We start from the raw sequence: 23979 nt of genomic DNA on the forward strand, positions 1-23979 counted from the left end.
AGAAATGGGTCCCTCAGCTTTAGGCTGGGCCCGAGGGAAAGGGGGGGGAAGCCGACCGAATTCTTCAGCGTGGTTTGTGTTCAAGGACTCACACGCTCCCCCACATTCTTACTGCTGCAGAGCTGAGGGATCACCTTCCTGGTTTTAGCTAACCTGTTAGCTGAGGCAAGAATTTTTCCCAGGACTGCATACCAGCATACCAAAATCCTCTGGAAATTTTTCTTCTTCTTCTGGAACTGTTCGGCCTAGCTGTGGTCTGAGAACCAGGTCATTGGACCCCACGGACCAGTGGGGAGGCTGCAGGGATGCCGCATCCCGGCCTTGGACCTCGGGAGGGGCTGAGCCAGCTACAGAGGGAACTCTAAGTCCACCAGCTTTCTCTGCATCAAGGAAGTTTAATATTTTAACAGCTATTCATTTTTCCTGTGCCCTGCTGGCAGTTTGTTTGTTAAATAAATATTTTTTTTCACTTTTCTCCAAGCAATTCCTTTCGTACCGGTGGGGGAGGGAGTGCTGAAAACCTGTCTTCTGTGGAGGAGATGTTCCTTCCACAGTGTTTCCCCCTAAACTTGTCTCTAACTGAGACAAGGTGTCACTGCCATCTCTGTTTGACCCACCCTTGGCCAGTGGTGTGTCCGTCCTGGCGCCAGCTGGTGTTGGCTCTGCTGGACACGGAGAAGCTTCTGGCAGCTTCTGGCTGTAGCCCCCCTGCCACCAAAACTTGGCCACACAAACGCAATACAGGCACTAATGAAAGAACTCTGGAAGCCCTTTGCATTCCCTTTGGGAACTATTGGTCAGCCACCCCTCATTCACAGGTCCCACCTGGCCTGCCCCATTTGTCCTGCAGGACAGGAAGAAAAGAGAGAAGAGAAAAGAAGGAGGAAGGAGAGAAGGAGGTAGAGAAAGAGCCAGAAAATGGGATCCTGGGAACAAGAGAGGGATGGGGAGATACTTCAGGATGGTAAGAGAGACAGAGAAGTGGAGAGGGGTATCTGTGGTTACTGCAGGCTCTGCTTTTTGCACGGATGACGAATGGAAACCTGGTAGCACCAAATTCTGCTGGTGGGCTCCTGAAGTGGATGTCAGTGCCTTTCCTTGGGAAGTACAACACCTGGGCCCATTGTTGCTGTGCAGGTGATGGCTGCCCAGAGGAGGGAAAGGCCAGCAACAGCTTTCTGTCCTGGCACCTTTTGTGTGGGAGCAATCCTTGAGCTTGCTTGATCTTGGGAGATGGGTTCAGGAGGAGGTAAGAGCAATCTCAATAACCCACCATCAAAATTTGGAGCCCGGCTCCCTGGTCAACCTCAGAGCTGGGGCATCCCCATGTACAGGAGGCACTCCAGGAATGCCCTCCATTCCCCCGCCTCCTGCTCACCTTGTGCAGGTAGAGGAAGGATGATGAGCCCCAGCATGAATCCCCCCACTCCTGTTGCCATCTAACTGCAGCTCCACCCTGAGCACCCCAGGGAACTGTTGGGAGAGGTACAGAGGATGTCATGGGACCCCCCTTCACATCTCATTCCCTCATTTCCACCTTTCTATGCCTTTTCCACAGTACCTCCAATCCCCAGCTGCACCCTAAACTCTGTTTGAGGTCCCAGCCCCCTCCCATTCCCCACACTGTGTGTCTGAGCTCACCTAAGAGCTCCTCACCCACACCTGGATGAGCTCCTCACCCATACCTGGATGTGCTCCCGGCACCACCAGTACCACCAGAATGGCCCCAGCTCCCAGGAAATGGAAAACAAAGACGTGATTGGTGGCAGCCAACATGGCTTTACAAAGGGGAAATCATGCCTGACAAATTTGGTGACCTTCTATGGCAGGGCTACAGCATTGGTGGATGGGGGCAGAGCAACCGATGTTGTCTGTCTAAATTTATGCAAAGTGTTTGACACTGTCCCTCATGACATCATTGTCTCCAAAGTGGAGAGACATGGATTTGATGAATGGAGCATTTGGTGGACAAAGAACAGTCTGGATGGCTGCATGCAAAGAGTTGTGGTCAACGGCTCATTGTCCACGTGGAGACCAGTGACCAGTGGGGTCCATACTGGGGCCAACACTGTTCAGCATCTTTGTCAGTGACATGGACAGAGGGATTGAGGCACCTGCAGCATGTTTGCTGATGACACCAAGCTGTGTGGTGCACCGCACACTGGAGGGAAGGGATGGGCCATCCAGAGGGACCTTGACAGGCTTGAGGGGTGAGGCCGATGAAACCCTCATGAAGTTCAACAAAGCGAAGTGCAAGGCCTTACACCAGAATCATGGGAATCCCAGACATACCAGCAGGCTGGGTGGTGAAATGATCAAGAATGGCCCTGTGGAGAAAGACTTTGGGGTGATGGTAGATGAAAAACTCAGCAGGTGCCTGCAGTGAGCACTACCAGCCCAGAAACTAACAGAGTTTTCGGCTGCATCCAAAGGAATGTGGCCAGAAGATTGAGAGAGGTGACTCTGCCCCTCTACTCTGCCCTTGTGAGACCCCATCTGGAGTCCTGCGCACAGGTCTGGTGTCCCCATCATAAGAAGGACTTAGAACCGTCAGAGAAAGTCCAGAAGAGGTCATGAAGTTGGTTAGAGAACTGGAGTACCTTCTCTATGGAGCCAGGCTGAGAGAGCTGGGGCTGTTCAGCCTGGAGAAGACCAGGTGGTGTGGAGACGTCAGAGCACCTGTGCTAGTTCTGGCTGGGGTGGAGTTAATTTCCTTTGCACAGGCAGCAGTGGAGCTGTGTTTGGGGTTGTGCTGAACACAGGGCTGAGAACACAGATATGGTTTGTTTCTTGCTGAGCTCAGCCAGAACCGAGGCCTTTCTTGCCTCTCATACGGCCACAGTGGGGAGGGGGTGCATGGGAAGCTGGGAGGGGTCACAGCCAGGGCAGGTGACCCCAACTGACCCAAGTGTTATTCTAGACCTTATGGCAGCATGCTCAGGATATAAAGTGGGGGGAAGAGGGAAGAAGGGGAGGACATTTGCAGTGGTGCTGTTTGTCTTCCCAAGCCAGTGTTCTGTGGGATGGGACGCTGCTGTTCTGGAGGTGCTGAGCACCTGCCTGCCCACTGGAAGCAGTGAATTAATTCCTCGTTTTGCTTTGCTTATGTGATGGTTTTTCTTTCTGTATTAAACTGTCTTAATCTCAACCGACAAACTTCCCAGCTTTTACCCTTCCAATTCTCTCCCTGATCCTGCTGGGGGAAGAGTGAGCAAGCAACTGTGAGGGGTTTGGGAGCTGGATGGGGTTAAATCACAACACTGTCCAAGGTGGTTTTTTACTGAGAAATAACAAGTGTTAAGCAATAGATGGCAAATGTCTGTTTGGGATGGACTTCAGAGATCATTGCTTCTGAATAAGAAAGAAATGGGAAGTGGAGAGCAGTGTCAGCCATCGCCTTCCAGGCACGTGGAGAATCCAGTCTACGTATCCTGGCAAGTGACACCCTTGCAAAGGCCCATGGTTTGCATGATTCTAAGCAGTGAAAATGCTTTAGACCATTTGCATAAATGTATCATTTTTCCTTCCTCAGATCAAACTCCTGTATCTGGAGGTGAGAAGGAATTTTCCTTCATAATCTGCATCTCATTCACTCATGTCCCACTGGTGAGCACTATTATACAGCTGGAAGCTTGTCAACACAAAAATTTAGAAGTAACAGGGTGACACGGATGGCTGAAACACAATAGCCTGTGAAATCAATGAAATTCGTTGGTTCATGTTAATGCCTGTGAATGACTAATCAGTAGATACAGTGATCCTGTATTCCTTTGTTTCCCTCCATCCTATGGACTAATTGGAACACAGAACTGTTAGATAGGGATTTAATCTAGACTGGAGAATTTATAAGGTATTTAGTATTGTATACAATGGATCAGATAACCTGATAATGCAGCCAGCATGTCAATGTGGAGAAGAAAAAGGTGATTATTCAGAAATTAAGTGCTACGGCAATGCTCAGCTGATAAACAGTATTTTAATGATCATCTGAGAAGAATTGCAATGTTAAAGAAGAATTAAGATAATGGGATCACTCAGAAATGATCATGATCATTAATGAAATGAAAGTATATTTATATAGTAAGTATAAAGTGTAAATAAAGTAATTAAAAAATTCAGTTAAAGGCTACATTTAAAATTACTAAGTGTCAGAGGAAAATATTTAAATTATGGAAATTAATATAAAGCTCTGACTGGAAAGTATCCATTTGCACAAGCCTTGAGTTACCCACTGAGTTTATACACATTGATACTCACACTATACTATCGAGCAGAAAATTACTAAGGGCTTAGTTGAGTAGCCCAAGGGAGCTGAAACCTCCCACTGTGCTGTGATCAGCTTCAGAGAACCCCTTCTCAATAAACAGCTCCATCATTTCCAGTGAGAGAAAACAAGGGACGAGATTTGCACAGTGTGACACCTAATGAAGGCACATCTATGTCTTGGTTTGAAAGACAGGTGTCTGCTAAGGAAGTCAGGAGACTTCCTTGGAATGGAAAATGCAACCCTTTCCCTCCAAATTATTGTAATTTTGAAATCAAAGGGCTTTCAGGCAAAGATATGAGGAACAGGAATAACAATTCTTTACTATTACATATCTATATGTGTATAACAAGGCAAACAAACAACAACAACTATGGCAGTAACAGCAAACAATCACAAACCCAGTGCCAGCCTTCTCGGCTGTCAGGCCCTTTCCCCTCGGGTGCAGTTCCGCTCGCAGCCGGCAGGGGCGCTGGCGGCTCCCGGTGAGCAGGGCAGGTGCGATGGTTCCCCCGCGGCTGCAGGGGGCGCTCCGGAGCGAGCTCGGGGAGCACGCGGCACTGGCGGCCTGGGATCCCGGGAAGGGATGGAAGAAAGGCTTCACAAACCGCTGGGCAGCCGATCCCGGTGTCCGACTGGACCCTCGGGAACAGCAGGCTGGAACGGCAGGGACAAGCACAAATTCCAGGTGGCAGACGGGATGTATCGAACTCCACAGCTGTAGTGGGAACCCTGGGACATCTGGGCAGGCAGGGCATGCGGGGCCACAGTGCAGCGAAGATTCAGAGCAGTGGCAAAAGAACGTGGCAGCCTGGCTCCCATCAGGGCAGGGAAAGGCGGGCTCAGGATCCTGGGGTTTTCCCTGAGGCACCCGAGCAGATGGTGAAAAAAGTCCCTCTTTTAGTGACATAGGGTGTTAAATAGGGTCCCAGTGCAACAGCTGCTCCAGCAAGCAGAGCCCTACTCACGGAAGAAGGAAGGCAGTAGAAGGCAGAACCCCGCAGTGGTGACAAATTCTCCCCACAGAGACCGCAGCTTCACTCCCCTCCAAACACTGACTGAGCAAGATCCCCAGGGGCTCCACCCAACCCCTTTTTCCCAGTCCAGATCTCAAGGCATCTCTGCCCTACAGGACAAAACCCCAGCTAAAAGAGCGTAGCCAGCTGGACCCCTCCTCCTGTGGCCAGTTCTTTTGTCTCTCTTAATTACCCAGTCTTTAGTGTCTCTTGGCAATGCATATGGGGAAAATTCTTTAAGAGAAAAAGAAAAGCAGAAGGAGAACTCCTAAAACCCCAAAAATCTACAACACACACCAAAGATTAAGTTTCTCTAGAAGTGGCTGTCTTGTAAGAGAGAACCCAGTTACAACAACTGACAGGAGCAGACATCATTATGTCTTATTGCGGGAAAGTTCACTCACTAGTGGAGTGAGCTTAGCTTCAGTTCTGTGTTTAGAAGGCTTTTCTTTTTCCTTTTTAAAACTTGTATTAAACTGTCTTGGCCATTCTACAGCCAGGCCATTCATCAGCCAGCTCGAATGTAAGGATGGGACTCAGGTTTTTGTAGTACCATGCCAGCCAGAAGTTGCTCCTACATGATTTTGCTATCAATGAATAAACAAATCATTTTGAGGAAGGGGCAGTCAATAACTAACACATGTAAGCACAGTTAGCTATTGGGAGACAGCAAATGTTAGTTCAGACAGCAGATGTTAATTACAAAACCTAAGAAACCAAATTTGCCCTCATCTTGTCAAGATAGAGGGGACAAGGATCATCTCAGAGACCGCTGAATCATTCCTCAAAGGACTACGCATGCCCAGGGAGAAAGGTGAAAAGTTCACTGTGAGGATGACTGCTGATCTTCATCAGAGAGATCCCGAGGAAGAAGAGGAGCCTTCCTCAGCACGACCACCAGGACACACAGCGCATGCGTGACCCGTATGCAAATGATATTAATGACTTCTGAGAAACAATTTGTATAACCACACCTGTCCCAAGGAATGTGATGAATATTCATAATTTAGCCCATAATACTGTGTTGTAGGGAGCACCGGTGTGTGTGTGTTTGGAGGAGTGGTCCCCACACAGCCGGCGCACCGAATAAAGCAAATACCCACTTCTCTGTCTCTGAAGTGTCTCCTGGCCTGGTTTCGGCATGATTCAATTTAAAGATTTACTAATTTAGAAAACAAACCCTGACATCTTTGTCTTCACAAAAGATACATGAGAAAGAACAGTGTTGGTGTCAAGCAGTGTAGGGCTTAACACTGGGTGACTTTACAACTTCCTCTGCATCACCCACATATTAAGGAAATTTCAAGGTCTGGGAAATGGGTCTTCCTAATTCTGAGACTCTCTGGCTGTCATATTCCCACTTCCAGAGACTTTCACTGCTGGTGAATTGCCCCAAACTGGGCCAAGGGACTTCAGGGACAGAGTCAGAGAAGCGGGTACTTGCTTTATTCAGCGCTGGGTGCATGGGGGATTGCTCCTCCTAACACACACACACACACACACACACACACACACACACACACGCAGAGCACTCCATACAGTCCAGCATTATGTGTAAAATTTATGAATATTCATCACATTCCTTGGGATAGGAGTGGTTATAGAAATTACTTCTCGGAATTCATTAATATCATTAGCATATGTGCCACGCATGCGCTGTGTACTCTGGTGGTCGCACTGAGGAAGGCTCCTCTTCTTCCTCAGGGGTCTTTCTGATGAAGATCAGTAGTCTACCTTGCAATGCACTTTTCACCTTTCTTTCTGGAGCATGGGCAGTCCTTTGTGTGGTGACTCAGCAGTTTCTGTGCTGGTTTCAAACAAATTCTTGTTCTTCTTACCTTGACAAGATTAAGGCGAATCCTGCTGCTTAGGTTTTGTGATTAACATTTACTGTCTCTTAATTGTGCTTACATGAGTTAACTATTGATCATCCCTTTCTCACCAGGACCAGAGCCCCTTCACAGTGGTGGCTGAAGTGCCCTGACAGGACCTGCAGGATTCTGCATATCCCCTGCTCTCACAGTCAGACCAGGTTTCCTCACTGGTTCCACCCCAGATTTCCCAGGCCAGAGTCCCAGATGTCTCATTCCATAAAGCAGTCGATTCACAGTGCAGTAACACAGAAACAACCGAGCTGGTGACTCCCAGGAGGGACCTCAAACAAAGGAACCCCTTGGTTTTATCCACTCACAGTCTACGCATCTCAAGTCTCAGCTCTTGCTCCAGAGTCCTCGGCTCTTGTAGTGTCTCTCAGTGTCCCTCCCTTGGCTGCACCACAGGCCCCTGGGCCCTTTATTGTGCAAAGGGTCAAGAGTTCATGGCCTCTTGTCTCTCTAGACTCCCCCTCAGAGTTCAACCTGCAGCTCCACTGCAGCTGCCCCTGAGCCACCTGCACCAGGTGTGTTCACAACCCTGCAGGATCTCCTGGTGCCAGGGGACATTGTGACACTGCAGAGCCTCATGGAAACAAGGGGACTGTATTGGGTTTTCATGGCCAGCTTTTGGTAGTGGGGATGGGGGGCTGCAGGAGTGGCTAATGTGAGAAGCTGCCAGAATCTTCTCCCATGTCCAGTAGAGCCAATGCCAGCAGGTCCAGGATGGACCCGCTGCTGGCCAAGGTTGAGCCCATAAGAGATGGTACTGATAGTATATTTAAGAAGGAAAAAAAAGTTCTTGTACAGATGGAATTGGGTGCAGAGAAGAGCAGAATGAGAGTATGTGAGAGGAACAGATCTGCAGACACCCAGTGCAGCGGAGAAGGAAGGTCAGGAGGTGCTCCAGGTGCTGGAACAGAGATTCCCTTGAGATTGGATGCCCAAAATAGGGCTGTGAACCCATGGGAAGTCCACTGGAAACCACTGGAGCAGGTGGATGCCTAAAAAGAAGGATATGATGACTTGGGAAGACCATGCTGAAGCAGATGCCCTGCAAGGACCTGCAGGCCTCTAGAGAGAAGAGGCCATGATGGGCCAGGTTTGCTGCAAGGACTTGTGACCCTGTGGGGGACCCAGGCTGGGGCAGGGGAAGGACTCCCAACTCCTCTCCCTGAGCAGCAGCAGGAAGAAGGTGTGATGAACTGACCGTGACCCCCACTCCCATCTCCCTGTGCTGCTGGAGGGAGGAGGGAGAGCCTGGGAAGGAGGGTGGGATAGGGATAAGGTGTTTTTAGGATTTATTTTATTTCTCATTATCCTGCTCTGATCTGGTTGGTAATAAATTCAGTTCCTAGTTCCAGACTGAGTCTGTTTTGCATGTGACTGTGGTTGGTGAGGGATCTCTCCTGGTCCTTATCTCAACTCCTGGGCCTTTCCTTATATTTTCTCTCCTGTGTCCAGATGCGGAGAGCAGGGACAGAGTGGTTTTGGTGGCACCCAGCATCCAGCCAGGGTCAAGCCACCACCAGATCCTACATGATCCAGGACTGCAGGAAAAACTTTGGAAGAAGCTCCAACCTCATCAAGCACCAGTTGATCCACATTGGGGAGACCCTATGGATGCCAAAACTATGGGAAGGGCTTCACTGTGAGCCCAAAGCTCCTGGAACACATCTAGGACCCATCTGGAGGAGGTCCCTACAAGTTCTCTGGCTGCAGGAAGAGCCACAAGGAGTCAAGGTCCAGCCAGAACTACCACCTGAAGTAAAAGGTGGTGACAAGTCTCAAGTCCAGGGCCCCAGGAGAACATGGAGGTCTCCTGCTAGACTCTGCTGAGCCTCAGGAAGGGGCTCACATAACCCCTCACCCTGCCTCCCAAATCCCTTGGAATGCCCCATCCATCTCTGCATTCCCCCTTCCAAGATCTCCAGGCTCCTGAGATAAGCCCAAAGGAGTGAAAATCCCCAACCAAGGAGACCACAAACCCCAAAATTTTATCTCCATTCACCAATTTTCTCTTTTCCTCTACTTTTCCCCTTCCTGTCTTCTGCCACTGCGGGTGGAAGCAGCCAAGAGCCCAGCGCTGCCCATCCCGACCTGCCCCAGCTCCATCCCTGCTCCTCCTGCAGGATGCAAGGAGTTTTGGGGGAAAGGAAGGGTGGGCGCTGGTTGTGGGGGGAGGAGGAGAAGGAATGGAGGAGGAAGGATGAAGAAGGAACGGGAGAAGGGATGCAGGTAAGAGGAGAAGGAGGAACGGGAGAAGAGATGGAGGTAAGAAGAGAAGGAGGTGGGATTAGGAAGGAGAAGGAGGAGGAGGGATGAGCAATGAAGAGCAGGAGGAGGAAGAGGAGAAGCAGGAGGAGGAGAAGGAGCAGGAAGCGGAAAAGGAGGAAGCTCACGGGTCCACCGCTCAGTGTATCCGCAGCCCCACCGGCCCCTCCGCTCGGGAACATCGCCTCCACCCCCACATCCCACAGGTGACCGGGGAGGGGAAGCTCGCCCCAGATATCTTGGGGGGGGGGGGGAGGGAGGAGCGCTGGGACGGTTTTTTTTTGAGGGGGGGAGATATTTCAAGATATTTCAGATATCTTGGGGTGGGTCTCTCTGTTGGGTTTTTTGGGGGGTGGGGGACCGTTTTGTCCTTGCAGGATTCCAAAGCTGAACCGTAAATGCCCCCTGGGGGGATATTGCAGAGTCCCCAGGAGGTGTTTTTTGGGAGGATGGTCCCAGTGGCCCCTGCCAGCAGAAGCGCGGCGGTGGGCAGGGATCACCCCTCGTGGTGGGGGTTGGCCCTGCCGGGTCAGGCACCACCGCCTCCATTGTCAGCCCAGAACCGCGTGGTGCTCGCCCGGTGCCGATGGCGGGATGGGGGGAAGTATGACACTGGTTTTAGGGACCCTCCCAGGAGAGCCAGATGGGGTGTGGGAGCTCTGGGACCCCCAGAATGGGGAGAGTGGAGAGGGGCCAGACTGAAGCTTGAGGACGCGTAGCAGCCTGGAGGAGAAGGGGGCCCGGAGAGGAGGGAGCCTGAAAAGGGGGGAGTTTCGGGACCCCCGGGACCCTGAAATAGTGAACCTGGAGAGGGAAAACCCCTGGAAGCCTGGAGGGGAGGGGGGACCCTGAAAGGAGGAAGCATGGAGAGGGGGGACCTCCAGGAGTTTGGAGAGAGGAATTGCCTTGTAGCCCTGAGAGCGGGGACCCCGGAGAAGGAAGGAGCCTGGAGAGGTGGGGAGTCCTTGGATCCCGGATGCTGAAAAGGGAACCGTAAAGACAGGAGCCTGGGGAGGGCGGTACCCTGGAGATGGGTTGTTATGACCCACCCCTGAAGATTATACTGGTGTCTGTCTATCTATCTATCTATCTTTATGTAGGGTTTTTTTCAGAACAATTTGGATGCAATGGAAAGGACATAGGCAACCATTTTGGTTGTTATTACCTGTAGAAATGCGACAATATAAAAGCATAAAAATACTACGTAAGCAAATATATAAGGAAAATAAATTTTAAAAAAGAAAGGATAAGAGTAGAAAGGTATAACCACCTGTAGATGCACACATGGGACTTGATTGTTGCAGTGTTGCTGTCAGTTGTTGAAGTGATGGTCACAGTCTTGATTTGTTGGGGGTGGGTGAAGCCCATGAAATACAAACTTCAGTGGGTTAATATACACTTGGATTTGTGTAGGAAGGCCTGTGTACTTCCCCTGGAAAGGGGAGTTTGCACTGCCTGTTACAACACTGTGGATTTGTTGCAACACTGTGGATCATGTGCAGTCCTCTGGTGGAAGGCCCCAGAAATGAGTCTGGGGCATTTCAAGGATCTTTGATGGTTTATGACACCTGTTATGACAGCTGTCTCTCAGTCATTGTAGTTGAGCTAATTATGCCCCATCAGAAGAGATGAAAACCTTCAGCCCTATGTCTGAGTGTCATAATGTGTCCCTCAGGGAGGGGGAAGTTTTTACAACTGAGCCAGTTCTGTAAAGAATGAAATTGCCCTGATCAAAAGCACTGTCCCACCTTGCTGGATCAGCTTCTTATAGGCCTCTTCTCTTATCTGGCTCAAAACCCAACTTCTTGCTAAACAAAGGTTGATTTGTCGTGGTGGTCATCCTCTGGGGCTCACACCCTCTGCACCTGGGCTGTTCCCTTGCACATAATCAGCAAAGCCCCCTGCTTTTGCAAATGGCCAATTGTTTGAGCCATTAACCCATAACATTCCAGTCTCTCACAGGGGAGACCGTCAGGACCACTAACAGCTCAGAGAGGGGGAACCTCAGAGAGGGGGAACCCCTGGGACCCCCAGCAGCCCAGAGAGCAGGGAGCCCTGGGATTCTGAAATGGTGGGCCTATAGAGGGGGGGACCCCCAGCAGCCTGGAGAGGGGAGGGAACATGGAAAGTGGGGAGCCCCAGGATCCCTGTCATGACCCACTGGTAGGGGAGTGATGTTTGTTATAAATTCCCATCAAACTGAACAAAGACCCGGACACATGTGAGGAACTCTATGTTTTGTTGTACCCAACACTTCCATGAGTTCTCTGTTCCCACCACAAACTCCTCTGAGGCGCTGGCTTACAAGGCACAGCACAGCTCCACAATGTCCCCAGTCCCACCACACAGTTCATGTGGATAATGGGATAGAACAGGAGAGGTGTGCTTTGGCCAGGCACAGCGAAGGAAGTAAACAAAGAATATTTCCAGCACTTTAATCCTGTGTTGGTGCTGCCATGTGGATGGGCCGGAGCTGGGCAAACAAAAAACAGAAAGAGAGGAGAGAGAGATCAAAAAGAGAGGCAGGGAAAACAAGAGAGAAAAAAGAGTGAGGGGGTCTGATCTGCTCCCTCTGATCTGCTGGTGCAGCCTCTTGTGTAAACCAGACTTTTGGTGGGTTTTGTCCCTTCTCCAGTGGGTGAGTCAGGGGGGCTGAGCACGAGTCTTGGGGCAGAGCAGGGAATTCATAGAATCACAGAGTAGACTGAGTTGGAAGGGACCCATCAGTATCATCAAGTCCAACTCCAGGCCTTGCCAAACCCACCATGGGCTGAGAGCATTGTTCAAATGCTCCTTGATCTCAGACAGGCTTGGAGCTGTGACCACTTCGCTGGGGAGCCTGTTTTAGTGCCTGACCAACCTCTGGGGTAAGAACTTTTTCCTGATATCTCACCTAAACCTCCCTGACTCAGCTCCAGCTGTTTTCTTGATTCCTGCCGCTGGTCACAAGAATGAAGAGGTTGGTACCTGCTCCTGTGCTGCCCCTTGGGAGGATGTTGAAGAGCTCAATGAGGTTTCCCCTCAGTCTCCTCTTCTCCAGCTGAACAGATGAAGTGACCTCAGCTGCTCCTCCTAAAACTTCCCCTCCAGACCCTTTCCATCCTTGTGGCCTCCTTTGGATGCTCTCCAATGGCTTCATGTCTTCTTTATGTTTTGGTGTCCAAAACTGACCCCAGGACTCGAGGTGAGGCTGCCCGAGTGCAGAGCAGAGAAGGACAGTCCCCTCCCTGGCCAGGCCTGCGATGCTGGGCCTGATGCCCCCAGCACACAGTTGGCCCTCCTGGCTGCCAGGGCACTGCTGACTCAGATCCAGCTGGATATCAACCAGGACCTCCAGGTGCCTTCCCACAGCTGCTCTCCAGCATCTCATTCCCCAGTCCATACACACAACCAGGAGCACCCTGTCTCAGGTGCAGAATCCTGCAGTTGCCCTTGTTAAACTTCACACAGTTGGTGATTGCCCATATCTCTGATTTATCGAGGCTTTTTGCAGGGCCTCTTTGCCCTTGCAGGAGTTGATAGCTCCTCCCAATTTAGTGTCGTTGGCAAACTTTCCTAGTATTCCTTGGAGTCGTGCCTCCAAGTCATTTATGAAGATGTTGGAGAGAACTGGGCTGATGATGGATCCCTGCGGAACCCCACTAATGACTGGTGCCAGCCTGAATTCACCTGTCACTGTCACCCTGTGTGCCCAACCAGGGCAATTTATAACCAGGTAAGCCAGTTGCTCACCCATCATGTAACACAGTTATCCAGCTGTGGGCTGGACAGTTTGTCCAGAAGGATCCCAGGAGAGACAGTATCAAGACCTTTGCTGAAGTCCAAAAAAGATTCCATCTCCTGTCTTTCCTGGATCAGCCACATGGGTTACCCTGTCTTAGAAGGAAATCAGGCTTTCCCCTCATGAAGCTATGCTGGCTGTGACCAATAACTGTGGTGTCCTCCAGGTATTTTTCAATAGCTCTTAGAGGAATCTTCTCCATTATATCATTGGGCACTGAAGTGACACTGACAGGCCTGTAGTTTCCAGGGTCCTCCTTCTTGCCCTTCTTGAAAAGTGGGACAACATTTACCACCTTCCAGTCAGTTGGGACCTCTCCAGTTTCCCAAGAGTGCTCAAAAATCATCGAGAGGCATTGTGATGACATCAGCAGCTCTATGAGTATTTATTCTTGTATGAATCCCACTAGCCCCGACAGATTTGTAGGGGGATCCAGCTGGATCAGCAGATCCCACACAAGTTCAGGGTCTGCTGGGAGTTGATCATTCTTGATCTCCAGCTCAGGGCACTGAGATCCCCCTTGGTCTGTTGTAGAGAAATGGCTGAGTGAACAGGGACATGTATACGTGCACAATCCAAGCTATATTAGTGAACTGTCCTTGACTAGGGAAAAAAGAGAAGAGCAATGCTGATGTGGCAAGCCAACAGGATGTTGTGGAGGGGGATGCTGACCATTGAAAGAGAAAGACTTATGTTAGTTAGTCACGTGCATATTAATCTCTAACCAATCGCTTGCTATTAAAGGCCACGTGAACAGTAGCTGTAATCCAATAGTATGGAGCTTGCTTACGCGTGCTTGGAGAATTAGGGTATAACTGTGGGTCTGCCAAGAGAATAAACGGAGTTCCATCTATCTCTATGAGGTGTGGTTCATCCCGGCAGATCTCTGGCTATTGTCTGTCGTCTGTGTTGAAGACGGTGGCAAAGAGTGTATTAAACACATCTGCCTTGTGCATGTCCCTGTTTGTGAGCTGACCATCCTCATCCTGGAATGGGACAATGTTATTTTTACCCCTCCTTTTTCCATTCATATATTTGAAAAACTTTTTATTGTTCCCCACATTTCTGGCAGCTTCAATTCCAATTGAGTTTTGGCCACACAAATTTTCTCCCTACAGTGTTGAGCAGCATCTCTGTGTTCTTCCTGTGTTACTTGACCCTTCTTCCACTGGGCACACATCTTCCTTTTTTTCCTTATATCCAAGAGGAGATCCCTGTTCAGCCACGCTGGCCTCTACCTTGCCTGCTTGACTTCCAGCATTTAGGAATTGCTGCTCCAGTACCCTTAGAAGGTGATGCAGTGATGGACCCCAGCACCTGCAGAAACATTTTCCCAGGGTACTTTACTCATTTGTTCCCTGAACTGCCTGATGTCTGCTCTCATGGCCAGAGTTGAAGTTTTGCTGGCACTTTTCCTCCTGTCAACAGAGATTTTAAACTTGACTGCTCTGTGGTCTCTGTGGCTAAGATGGCCATCAATCTCCATGTTGATCACAAGATCCTCTCTGTTGACAAGCAGCAGATCCAGGAGGGCATCTTTCCTTGGAAGTGTCCCTTAGTTCCTCAAAGTATAACTCTTCATTACCCTGGGCCTCGCTGAGTGGTCTATAGTAGACTCCCACAGTGACATCTGCATTATTTGTTTGCCCCTTGATTCTCACCCAGACACTCTCAACTCTGCTGTTGCCAGATGTGAGCTCCAGACATTCCAGCCCTACTATTACGTCCAATGCCACCCCGTACCTCTTCTCCCCTGCTTATCCTTCCAAAAGAGCCTTTAACTATCCAACAGGGTACTCCAATCACAGTTGTCTCATCCCACCAGGTTTCACTTATGCCAGTGATGTCAAATCTCTGGCAGTGGGCCAAAGCTTCCAGCCCATCTTTGTTACTCATGCTGCATGCATTAATGTAGAAACATTTCAGGTGTGGTACATTGTGGCAGGATTGAGAGATCCTATTAGTGCTCCTTCCCTCAAGTTTTGGCACTCCATCTCATTGCTCATCACTGGTGAGCCTGGTTTTGTCCATTTCCCCCTTCTAAGCTCATTCAAAGCTCTGTAAACAAGCCCCACTGGCTCCTGTGCTAGAGCTCTTTTTCCCCTCTGAGAAAGGTGAATCCCATCAGGTGTCAGTAGACGAGGTGTTGAATAGATCATCCCATGGTCAAATAACCCAATTTTTTCCAATTGCATCAGCCTTGGACCCACACATTGATGGATCTTGCCTATTCCTATCAATATTATTCCTTGTTACCAGAAGGATCGAAGAAATCACTACCTGTGCTCCTGATCCTTCAACCAATTGTCTCAAGGCCTTGAAATCGCTTTTGATTGCCCTCAGATTTCTCTTTGTTATTTCTGTATATATCTCTGCCAGATTGAAAAACCAATAGCAGATAGTAATCAGAAGGCCTTACTAGACTGGAGAGTTTTCCAGAAGTGTCCCTTACCCAAGCCCCTGGGAGACTGCAGACTTCCCTGTGAGTTGGGTCCTGTCTGCCAATTGGGCCCTCTGTTCTCCTTAGCAGGGAGTGTCCTATTACAGCTACCCTTCTTTTCCTCTTAACAGAGGAGATTGTGATGCAGGGTACAGGTGGTGTTGCTTTAGGAGGCTCCTCTATCCCAGAAGCACCTTCACCCACCTCATCAGCTGGTGGCCTCTTACCTCATCAGTAAGAGGCCACCAGGGCCTCTTACTTGTTGTAGAAGGTCCAGGTTTTCAGATGGGGGAGGAACCTCCCTCCTGGTACATGCCATGACTCTCTTCCAGCCTTCATCTTCAACAGACCCTTGACCTTGCAGGGTTCTGAGTCCACCTGCTTCTCCATGACAACAAAGGTTCAAGTCTCTGAGAATCTGGAGACTGGAGTGTCTCTGAAAATAACTGGTCTAAGTTGGGCTTCTTGTGTTTACTGTCTGTTTAGGATTTGGGTATTTTGTATTCATTCTTTTCTATGCTGTGCGGATCTTCAGGGCCATGCTGAGGATCCCCTCTGGGCAGGGACAGCACAAAGCCATGTGCTTCCCTCACCTGACTGGTCTCCCTGTTTATCAGCACTTCTGTGTTTGTTTACCTGAAGCCCCGCTTCACCTCCTCCCCACTGCTGGATCTGGTGGTGTCAGTTCTGTACTTGGTGGTACCTCCAGCACTGAACCCCCTCAGCTACAGCCTGAGGAACCAGAAGCTCAAGGATGCCCTGAAGAAACTTAGGACTGGATGCTTTCCAGCAGCCACAGCCTGCCTGCTGTCCTCTGTCAGTGAGTCTCAGTGCATGTCATGGCAGATCAAGTCTCTTTCCTTATTTACAGATTTTTTCTTCCCCACTTGTGATGTTGTTGTCTTGAAGAAGAAATGTCATTACTCATCCCCTCCTCCTTTGGCATCCACCAAGCTTGTGTGACCCGGAGACATTGTGTGAATAGGGAGACTCACATGGTATTCAAATGAAATAAATTAACCTGCAGCAATTTTGTTTTGGCCTTGAGATCCATCCTCAGCAGAGCGGGAATGAATGAGAAATGAGAACAGTTTTCTGGCTGCATCAGCCTTGGAATAGGCCCTGTGCCTGGAGCAGGAGGAGCTCTTTAGGACCACAAGGGCTGGGACTTTTGTTAGCCTGGGGATAAGGGATAGCAGGAGAGGCTACAGAGCTCTCAGGATCTCCTGGAGAGGAGAGCAGGGCACACAGGGAGCCTCCTTTTCCTTTGGCCAAGCATCTTCCCCCATCTGTGGGGCTGAGTCCTCTCTGAGCTCCAGCTGCTGCTGAGCCCTTCAGAGGGACTGAGGACACGGGGCCACTGCCCAGAGCACCCTGCCCTGAACAGTCATGTGGGGCCAGGCCCTTGGTGCTGGAGAGAGCTCAGAGGAGGTGGGAGAGCTTGGAGGGCGCTGGGCTGGGCTGGAGAGAACTGGGGAGAGAAAACCTTTAGTGTCCATCTCACTCTGTGTGACCATGCAGGGGAGGACTCACCCCAGGGGTTTATGGTGCAGAGCCAAGGCTTGTGGAAGGGATCAAAGATTTCAAAGTGCCTGAGAGAGGAGGCTGCTCTGTGCCCTTGGTGGCAGGGACAGAGCAGGGAGGGGGCCCAGGACATTTGTCACCCGCAGCCTCTGTGCCCAGCCATTGCCAGCCCTGGCTGCTCAGCCCAGGTTTGCAGGGGAGTTTGGCCGTGCCCCAGCTCCATCCTCCTGCGGGGCTCAGGGCCTGTTCCCGGCAATGGCCCAGAGCCCGGCAGAGCCCGGGGCAGGGCTGTCTGTGCAGGCCCACAGGTGCCACAGCCTGTGCAGGAGCTGGGAGCGGCTGCCCAGCAGGGAGGCTGTGGGGCACAGAGCCCCAAGGCTGCTGTGGGCACCACGGCACAGGGGCTGTTCCCACCCGCAGTGCTCCTGTCCTGGGCTGGGCCTGCACAAGGGGGCTGTGGGGACATGTGAAGGGAGCAGGACTGGGATGTCACAGGACAGGTTACAAACAGGAGCCATGAAGACGCTGCCAGGAGGTGACAGCAAGGCCAGCAACAGACAAGGAATTTCTGTGCATTGTCTGTGCTGTGCAGGGCTGCTTCAGAACAGGGAGGGGGATTTAATACCAGCAGACACTGGTACTGATGTTGAGGGATGCAATGGCTTCTTTGCCTGAGTCTTTACTGGAAAGGTCTCTCAGGTCTCTGTGTTTAGTGAAGGGCTTCAAGGAGGAGGAAAGCATGTATTGGCCGGAACCTCACTGAGGGGAAGAAGGGGTTAAAAGCAGAAGATTTTGCAAGGAAGAAAAGAAAGAGTTGTTTTTGCTCAAAGATGACCTTGCAGCTGAAAGATGCTAATATTCGGTGGGGGAGATTTCACATATTGTGGTTGCTTTGGGTTGTTTTCTGTCTGCTTTGAGAAGTGGAATTTCTGCAGAAGATAACAGGATGTTGTAAAAAAGACCTGAAAAGCATTTTTCACAGGCCTAGGCCTCCTGGTGAGAGGGAAGAGAGATAAGAAGCTCAGAGATAGTAAAAACACAGCCTTGTGAAGGAATGTGCCTGTGATAGGCCCTGTGATGTGTTAAGGCCGGGAACAGGGTTGGTGTGCATGCTTTTTGCCCCTGTTAAGATGGAATAAGCTTAGGAGTATACGTGTCCCCATTTTGCTAGCATGGCGATAGAATAAAATCTACTCTTTATACTTCAGCTGTGGATTTTGGCCATCTTGGTTACCTGCATATCTTCAGTTCACCCACTCATGAAATCCCAGAAGGACAAATGCCAGTATCAGCCCCTGTAATGGCACAGGCTGGAGCTGCCTGGCTGGGAGTATCCCTGTGGGAAAGGTCTTGGTGGACAGGGAGCGGGGCAGGAGGCAGCCATGTGCCCGGGCAGCAAGGAAAGCCAGGAGCACCCTGGGCTGTGTGACCAGGAGATCAAGGATGCGGATTATCCAGGTTACTATGCCTTGGTTTTGGTTCCTCAACACACAAAAGATGTCCGAAAGCCTGAGCAGGTTCAGTGAAGGGCCTCCAAGGTGGGGCTGCAGCACCTTGCGTGTGAGGAGGATGAGGAAGCTGGACTTGGATTGGATCCAGCCACACCCACATTCCCTTCTGAGAAGAGGTTTAGAAAGCCAGGGGGTCCTGGGTATGTTTTGGGGGTGTTGGGGGTCCTCTCTGCACCTTATATCTCAAAAGGAGCTTCTCTAATAAACTTTGTCTGAAGCTCCCACTCTGCCCACAACAAGGGGAGCACTGCAGGGGGGCACTGGGGTCACTGGGGACCAGTGATGACCACTGGGAGCACTGGGCACTCCTTCATGTCTCCCAGTTGCCTCAGTCCATCTCCCACTTTGAGTGGGGGCTGTGTGGATCCCTGTGGTTTTAGGGATGGACATGCAGTAAGGATGGACAGCTGGCATTTATTGGGGGGAGGGAAATGGAGTGGGGGGTGCTGAGGGTGCTGGGGGTAGATGCTGAGGGTTTCCAGGTGTGGGGTTGTGGGGTTGCTGGCATTGTCCAAGTGCAGGATGCTGGGTGACAAGGGTGTTGGGGATGGCCATGTAAGGGATGCTGGGAGCGCTGCGTGTACTGGATGTCCAGATGCTGGTGGTTCTGTGTATTGGGGGTGCCCAGGTGCAGGGTGCTGGGTGTTCTGGAGGTGCTGGGTGCACTGGGTGTCCAGATACTGGGGTTGCTGGGTGCTGGGGGTGCCCAGGTGCAGGGTGCTGGGAGTGCTGGGGGTGCTGAGTGGGTGCAGCTCCCATGCTCAGATGGAGATGCTGTTCTCCGTCTCCAGCGGGTTCAGGTAGTTGTATCTCAGCTCAGCCAGGTGGTTCCTCTCCTCAATCCGGTCCCGAATTTCCTCCAGTTGCCCTTGGAAGGCCCGGATGAGCCGCCGGGGTTCCGCCTCCGTGAACCACTCCTCGGGGTACTGTCCCAGGAGCCTCTAGAGGGGACAAGGACATGGACCCTTCCGCTTCAAACCCTTGGTGCCATTTGGGGGTTCTCTGGCAACCTGGTAGCTGTGGAGCAATGGTGGCCATCCCCCAACCTTGGTGGCACCAAAGGTGGTGACACCCACCCTTGTGGACACCTCTTGCAGTTCCCTGGGCCCACAGAGCTGTTTGGGGGGGCACATGGGGACCGTGAGGCCAGACTCACCCTGTCCTTGAGCTGGGAGCTGAGGAGAATGAGGGCCACCAGGATGTTGGCAGTGGTGGCCACTTCGGGGATGGTGTCAAGGAAGTGCTGGAGGAAGGCCCGGCCCTTCTCACAGGGTGGTGGGTGGCGCATGGAGGATGGGGCGTTGGGGACAAAGGCTCCCAGGTCATACTGCAGGGGGAGAGGTCACTGCAGAGAACATCCTCCCAAAAGAGCAAGGGGATGGGTGGGGACATCCCCCCAAAACCGTGAGGGGACAGGTGGGGACATTCCCCTGAAACAGTGAGGAGACAAGTGAGGACATTCTTTGGCATGGGGAGGGGGGGCAGATGGCGACATCTCAGCACAGCAAGGGAGATGGAGGGGGGACATCTCCTCCAGTATGAAGAGGGGATGGATGGGGACATCCTTCTGGCATGAGGACACATTGGATGGGGTTGTAGGATGAGGACATCCTTCCAACATGGAGATAGGATGGATGGGGACATCCATCTGGCATGTAGGGAGGTGTGACATAGACATTGGTTCAGGATGGGCACATCCTTCCTGCGCACAGAGGAGTGGGAGGGGAACATGTCCCCAGCATGGCTCGAGGACAGCTGGGGATATCCTTTGGGTCCCTGGCCCATGTCCCACCTGCCCGTTGTTGACAGCTGCGTGCTGCGCCGAGCAGGTGAACATCACCATGGTGAGGAACTTGATGAGCTCTGCCACGGTCTGCAGCGAGGACGGAACACCTGGGTGAGGGTGGCGACAGCCAAGAGCATCAGGGATCTGCCTGTCCCCTGCCTCCCCTGGGGACATCCTGTGGCAGCTGCAGGTGTGCTACCTGAGGAGGTCCTGCCCAGGAAGCCATTGGTGAAGATGTCCATCACCCAGGCCTGCAGCTCGGTGTCCCCGCTCACTGCTGCATCCCCACCATAGTAGAATGTCACAATGCCGGTGACAAAGCTGCCATAAGGATGAGGTGATTGTGAGATCCTGGAGCACTCCAGGACCACCCTCCACCCCCCGAAGCCAGTCTCACCTCTCAATGGCTTCCCAGAGCCTCATCGCGTCATCTCGGTAGTGGTAGTTGGGGACATGGGACATGCCGCGGTGGCGGATGTCATCGGGGAGGCACAGGGACGTGTAGGTCACCTGCTCCAGGCCTCGCTGCACCACCAGCAGCAGCCCCTCGTAGGTCACCCCTGAGCCCTGGAAGGAGGGCCACCCATGGGTGGGGAGGGCAGGAGAGCCCAGCTTCAGTGTCCTCCAGTGTTCCCAGTACACCCCAGTACTCTGCACTGCTTGCAGGGTACAAGTCCTCCAACTACACACCCAGTGCCCCTGGTACTCCATTATACTCCAGTGCTCTCCAGTGTCCTCCACCACATGTTCTCTAGTGTCTCCCAGGTCTCTCATGCTTCCCAGTGTCCCCTAGTGCCCCCAGTACACTACAGTGCTCCCCAGCAATTCCAGTACACCCAGTGTTCCCAGTACACCCCAGTACTCTGCATAGCTCCCAGTAGCACCCCAGTACTCCTCAGTGTTTCCAGTAGGCCCCGGAGCTCTCAGGAGACCCCAGTGCCCCAAATAGAATCTGGTACTTCCAGTGCCCCCAGTAGACCCCAGCACCCCCATGCCTCCCAATACCCCAGAGCATTCAGTGGCCCTCAGTGCTCCCAATAGGCCCCAGTGCTCTCAGGCCCCAGGGCTCACCTTGTCAATGAGGCCACCAGGGTTGATGAGGACACTGCGAGCCAAGGTGTTGATGTGCAGTGTGAAGTGGAAATGGGGCATGAGGAGCTGAGGGGGGAACAAACACCTGGCAGGTGACCAGGGACCCCTCCATGGAGCTGGGGGGGCTGTCAGGTGGGGCATAACTGCCCTCAGATCTGGGGGCAGGGGGGGCAGTGGGTGGCCCTGAGGGGGGACCTTACCTTGAAGAGGGGGTGACAGGTGGGCAGATGGCGCAGGGTGGCAATGGCGAAGACCTCCCCAAAAAGGTGGGTCCTCAGCAGGTGGGTGAGGAGCTGGTGGCTGTAGAAGTCGGCGTTGCGCACCCAGGTCTTGGCCAACAGCCAGTCCCACTCATCATCACTCGGCAGGAAGATGGGGCTGCAGGGTCCTGGCGTTTGGCTGAGCTATGGGACACCACACGGTGGTCTAGGACCATTGTCATCCTCCTGATGGCAGGGTTTGGGGTGGGACATCCCTACCTGGATGGCGATGGGACGCAGGAGTCCATCAGTGCCCTGGTGAAGCAGGCAGAGCGGGGCCGCTACGTACTGCTGGCGTCCGTAAATGGTGTCAGCCGGGATGTCCTCCAGCACCTTGTAGTCCACAATGAAGATCCGACCTTCTTGCAGCTCCTTGCCCAGGTCAGTGCCATCCCCCAGCGAGCCAGCAACCATCTCTGGTGTCACCGGGAATTTGGGCGGCAGTGTGGTGCAGCGGTGGATGATGATGGGGTTGTTGCCATTGAGGAACTGGGAACCGAAGAAGTCATCTTCTTGCCAGTGCTTGGCCACATACTCAGGGACTAAGAGGACGGTCAGACATCAGCACCCACTTACCGACCCTTCAGGGACATCTTGTGAAGCCCTGAGTTATGCAGGGGAAGGGCAGGGGACAGTACACAAGGCACCCACCAATATCCCTGCCCTGTGTCCGGGAGAAGATGGTGCGCATCTCATCCAGGCTGTTCCAGGAGGTGCGTCTCAGTAGGAACCCTGACAGAAAGTGGGAGGCCCCTCTACAGGGCAGAGGGGGACCTCAGCACACCCATTCTGTTCTCTGGCCCCTTTCCCTGCCATCACCCAGGTCCTCCCTGGCCTCAGGGCACTGCTTACTGGAAGATGAGGAAACCAGTGAAGTTGGTGGCCCTGATGCGGGAAAACTGGATGTTCGAGTCAAGTTCGAAGACGGAGTCCACGCTGAGGCAACGGGGCCAGCCTTGGGCAAAGTTCTTCCACCTGAGGAGCAGGGGAAACGGGAGCAGATGTAAGCATCACTGCTGACCAGCCCACCTGGCCAAAGTTGGCCTTGTCCCCATGTCCCTGCTGTCACCGGTAAGCCTCCTGCCGTGCTGCCAGCTCCCGATGACGATGTTCCTTGAGGATCTGAAGCTTGTCATCCACCAGCTTCTTCCCTGAAAGAAGAGAGGTGTCAAAAGTCGGAGCTCTGGACATCAAAAGCAGGATGGGGGCAGGGTGGGTCCTACCTGCGCCCTCCCGCACCTCCACCGTGGTGACCCCCTCCAGCCACTGGTAGCAGGGGAAGCGATACAGGGTGCCGTTGGGGGCTGTCACCCGGACGTCCTTGCAGAACCAGGCGTCCTCCAAGAAGAGCCGCCACTTGTGCAGGCGGATAAGGACAATGGGGCCCAAGTCCTGCCCACAGTGCACAGACAGGTTCTTCTCCTGGAGAGGAGGAAATGACTTCTGGGGGGATGGGCAGATGCCCTGTCGTGGCACCAGGGGACACCAGGAGAGAAGGGGCTCAAAGCAACCCCACTTGATTCCATTGCCTCCAGGACCCTTATCCTCCACCATCCCCTCAAAGTCCTTTTCCTCCATCCCCCCAGAGCACCGTTCCTCCAATCCCCCCCTGACCACTACCCACCATCCTCCCCAAATGGTTTTTTCCTCCAGACCCTGGAACCCCTTTCCTCCATCTCCCTCAAATCCCTTCCCACCATCCCCTTGTATCCCCAGGAAAGTCCATGCAGCCCCTCACATTCCTGGGACAGCCGGTGCCACCCCTCATGTCCCCACGACAGCTCTACCACCCCTTGTGTCCTCATTCCCATCCCCACCTTCCCTGGCTGGAACAAGAAGGGAACGGTGGTCTGGCGGCTCTCGCCGTAGCTGCCCACCAAGGTGATGGAGATGGAGTTGTTGGTCCCAGCTTCCACCATGTCACCTGTTGCCACTGTCACCTTGTAGGTGGCCATGACAAGCTGCAGCTTGTCCCGGAGATGCCTTCAGAGAAGAGTAAGGGGCTGTGGGGTGCAAACCTGCTGTTTTGGGTGATTTGGGTGTCGCAACCCCCATGGCCGTTGTGTGAGCCGGTGACAGGTCCTTCCTCCTCAGGGAGGTGTTATCAGATCACCACTACTGGCCAGCATCCAGTACATCTGATCTCAACGGATGTGGCGA

General features: G+C 52.4%; 2 protein-coding genes across 2 annotated transcripts in view; one reads left to right on the forward strand and one right to left on the reverse strand.

Moving 5' to 3' along the window:
• Nucleotides 1-23979, forward strand: part of LOC116436931 (zinc finger protein 79-like) — a 509410-nt gene that overhangs the window by 244402 nt on the left and 241029 nt on the right. The gene's annotated exons all lie outside the window — the stretch shown is intronic.
• LOC116436882 (hydroperoxide isomerase ALOXE3-like) lies at nt 19076-23774 on the reverse strand. Its single transcript, XM_032094306.1, has 13 exons — nt 23637-23774; nt 23043-23241; nt 22889-22970; nt 22672-22794; nt 22471-22574; nt 22039-22361; nt 21760-21963; nt 21539-21625; nt 20865-21034; nt 20667-20788; nt 20474-20574; nt 19838-20008; nt 19076-19622 (listed from the first exon to the last, which is right to left on the reverse strand). Exons 1-13 carry the CDS (start codon nt 23772-23774, stop codon nt 19443-19445), a joined length of 2004 nt encoding a protein of 667 aa, XP_031950197.1. The 3' UTR covers nt 19076-19442.

The sequence above is a fragment of the Corvus moneduloides genome, chromosome 31 (assembly GCF_009650955.1).
Source record: "Corvus moneduloides isolate bCorMon1 chromosome 31, bCorMon1.pri, whole genome shotgun sequence".
Taxonomy (NCBI): Eukaryota; Metazoa; Chordata; class Aves; order Passeriformes; family Corvidae; genus Corvus; species Corvus moneduloides.

Excerpts from the sequence above, each read along its gene's own strand:
- LOC116436882 (XM_032094306.1), bottom strand. The coding sequence starts at position 23,774 with ATGGCCACCTACAAGGTGACAGTGGCAACAGGTGACATGGTGGAAGCT. Across the intron at positions 23,242-23,636 it reads TCTTGTTCCAGCCAGGGAAG|GAGAAGAACCTGTCTGTGCA; the intron begins GTGGGGATGGGA and ends CCTCCTCTCCAG. Across the intron at positions 22,362-22,470 it reads GACACAGGGCAGGGATATTG|TCCCTGAGTATGTGGCCAAG; the intron begins GTGGGTGCCTTG and ends CCGTCCTCTTAG.